Source organism: Phalaenopsis equestris, unplaced genomic scaffold (genome assembly GCF_001263595.1).
Source record: "Phalaenopsis equestris unplaced genomic scaffold, ASM126359v1 Scaffold000002, whole genome shotgun sequence".
Taxonomy (NCBI): Eukaryota; Viridiplantae; Streptophyta; class Magnoliopsida; order Asparagales; family Orchidaceae; genus Phalaenopsis; species Phalaenopsis equestris.
In genome coordinates, this window is record NW_018164444.1 from 17,997,112 (window position 1) to 17,998,633 (window position 1,522).

The window sequence follows — 1,522 nt, forward strand, 5'->3', positions numbered from 1 at the left end:
ATGAGTCTTACCTCCTTCGAAGAAGGCATTAACTATGTCAACGATGTGGATGGTATAGGCTTGGACTGAAGCGTTACAAAATTTCTTCTATTGGAATTTTTCTTTATTACTGGATCATTGCTTTTGAAGGTAGAAACTTCTTAAGATTCCAAGCCTTGATCAGCTCCTTAATCAGCCTTAGAGCTATTGGCATTCCTCCGTGTCGCGGTCTTGGTTCTCGTGGTAGGCAGAGTACTTCTTGGGATCCCAGAGGTGAGCTACAATTTTCATTGGGAATGCTCTCTTAAAGTAATCTTTATTTTGGATAGTCCCTACTATCTAGACCATCGACACTCTCAATAGAGTTTTCTTGGATAATTCATGGTTGGGCAGCAGTTACTCATTGTACAAAGCTAGCCGCTAGTCAGGATATCAAGTTGACTACCTCAATCGAATGTTCTATCAGATGCTCTATGAATCTAGTGTGGTCGGGTGTCTTCATATTGTAGAAAGAAGAACGAACGTGAATCATCCCTCAATCTCTACATGTTGCCTTGGGGAGGCAGACACTCTTCTGTGGGCGACTAGTGGAGGAGTCTGCTATGGAAGAAATGGTGGTAGAGTTATACTCCTCAACTGATATATAGTTGTTAACCATCTCCAACAACTCAAGTAGTGTCTTCAATCTTTGCATATCGAAATCTTACTAAATGGGTCTTTCCTTTAACAAGGAGGCATGAGCTTTTGTGGACTCCAGATATCGCATGTGAGAAACAAGTGAAGGCTATTGTTTTGTATCTGCCGATATGCTGGAGAGCCTAAAAGTTTTTATTATGATTTTGAGCGATGGTAAATAAACTGTATCACAAACAATCATTTGAAATCAATGAATAAGAAGACAGTCCCAATAGTAATGCATTGAACCACATGAGTGTCGACTCCCTCAATGTGGTAAAGAAGAGACGACATTTCACCGCGACAATGATCTTCAGTAGATACACAATCAGCTCAAACAAGGATATATGGTTGGTAGGATCGGTCCTTCCCTAATAAGACTCCAATTTCAAGATTTTGAACCTCTCTGGGGGCTCATCCTCAGATATTTATTGAAAGAATGCATTCTCTAGCTATATATTATCTCAGTATGCTCAAATTGATGTCATTTGATTTGCGCCAACCCAACACTATCGAAGTACTGGGAGTTTCCTTCTCTTTCCATGACTAGGGGGCTCTTCGGTTGTTGGTGTTGGCCCTTCCTCTTGGGGGTACTGCTCTCCTCTACCAGCTAGCGCATTTCAGACGGCATCCCACATTTGATCCTTCAACTCTTACATCTACTAGCTAACAAACTCTCAATTAAACTTCATGTTATCGGTGTCTCTGTTATGATTTTCTTCTCTATGAGTTGCTCCGCTTCTTGTTGTTACATAATCTACGCTCACCGCACCTTTAAGAATATTAAAGCTTGATTTGTTTGTGAATCACACCTCAAGAAATAAAGTATAAGAATAGAGAGAGAGAAAGAGAGAGAGAGAGAGAGAGA

At 40.6% G+C, this 1,522-nt stretch overlaps 1 protein-coding gene across 1 annotated transcript in view; it reads left to right on the plus strand.

Annotated features, from left to right (window-relative positions):
- The window catches only part of LOC110033094, a 14,621-nt gene continuing 13,099 nt past the window's right edge, over positions 1–1,522 (plus strand). The window contains exons 1-2 of the mRNA XM_020737000.1: positions 1–52; positions 130–252. Coding sequence (XP_020592659.1) covers positions 1–52; positions 130–252 — 175 coding nt within the window. The remainder of the gene's footprint in view (positions 53–129; positions 253–1,522) is intronic.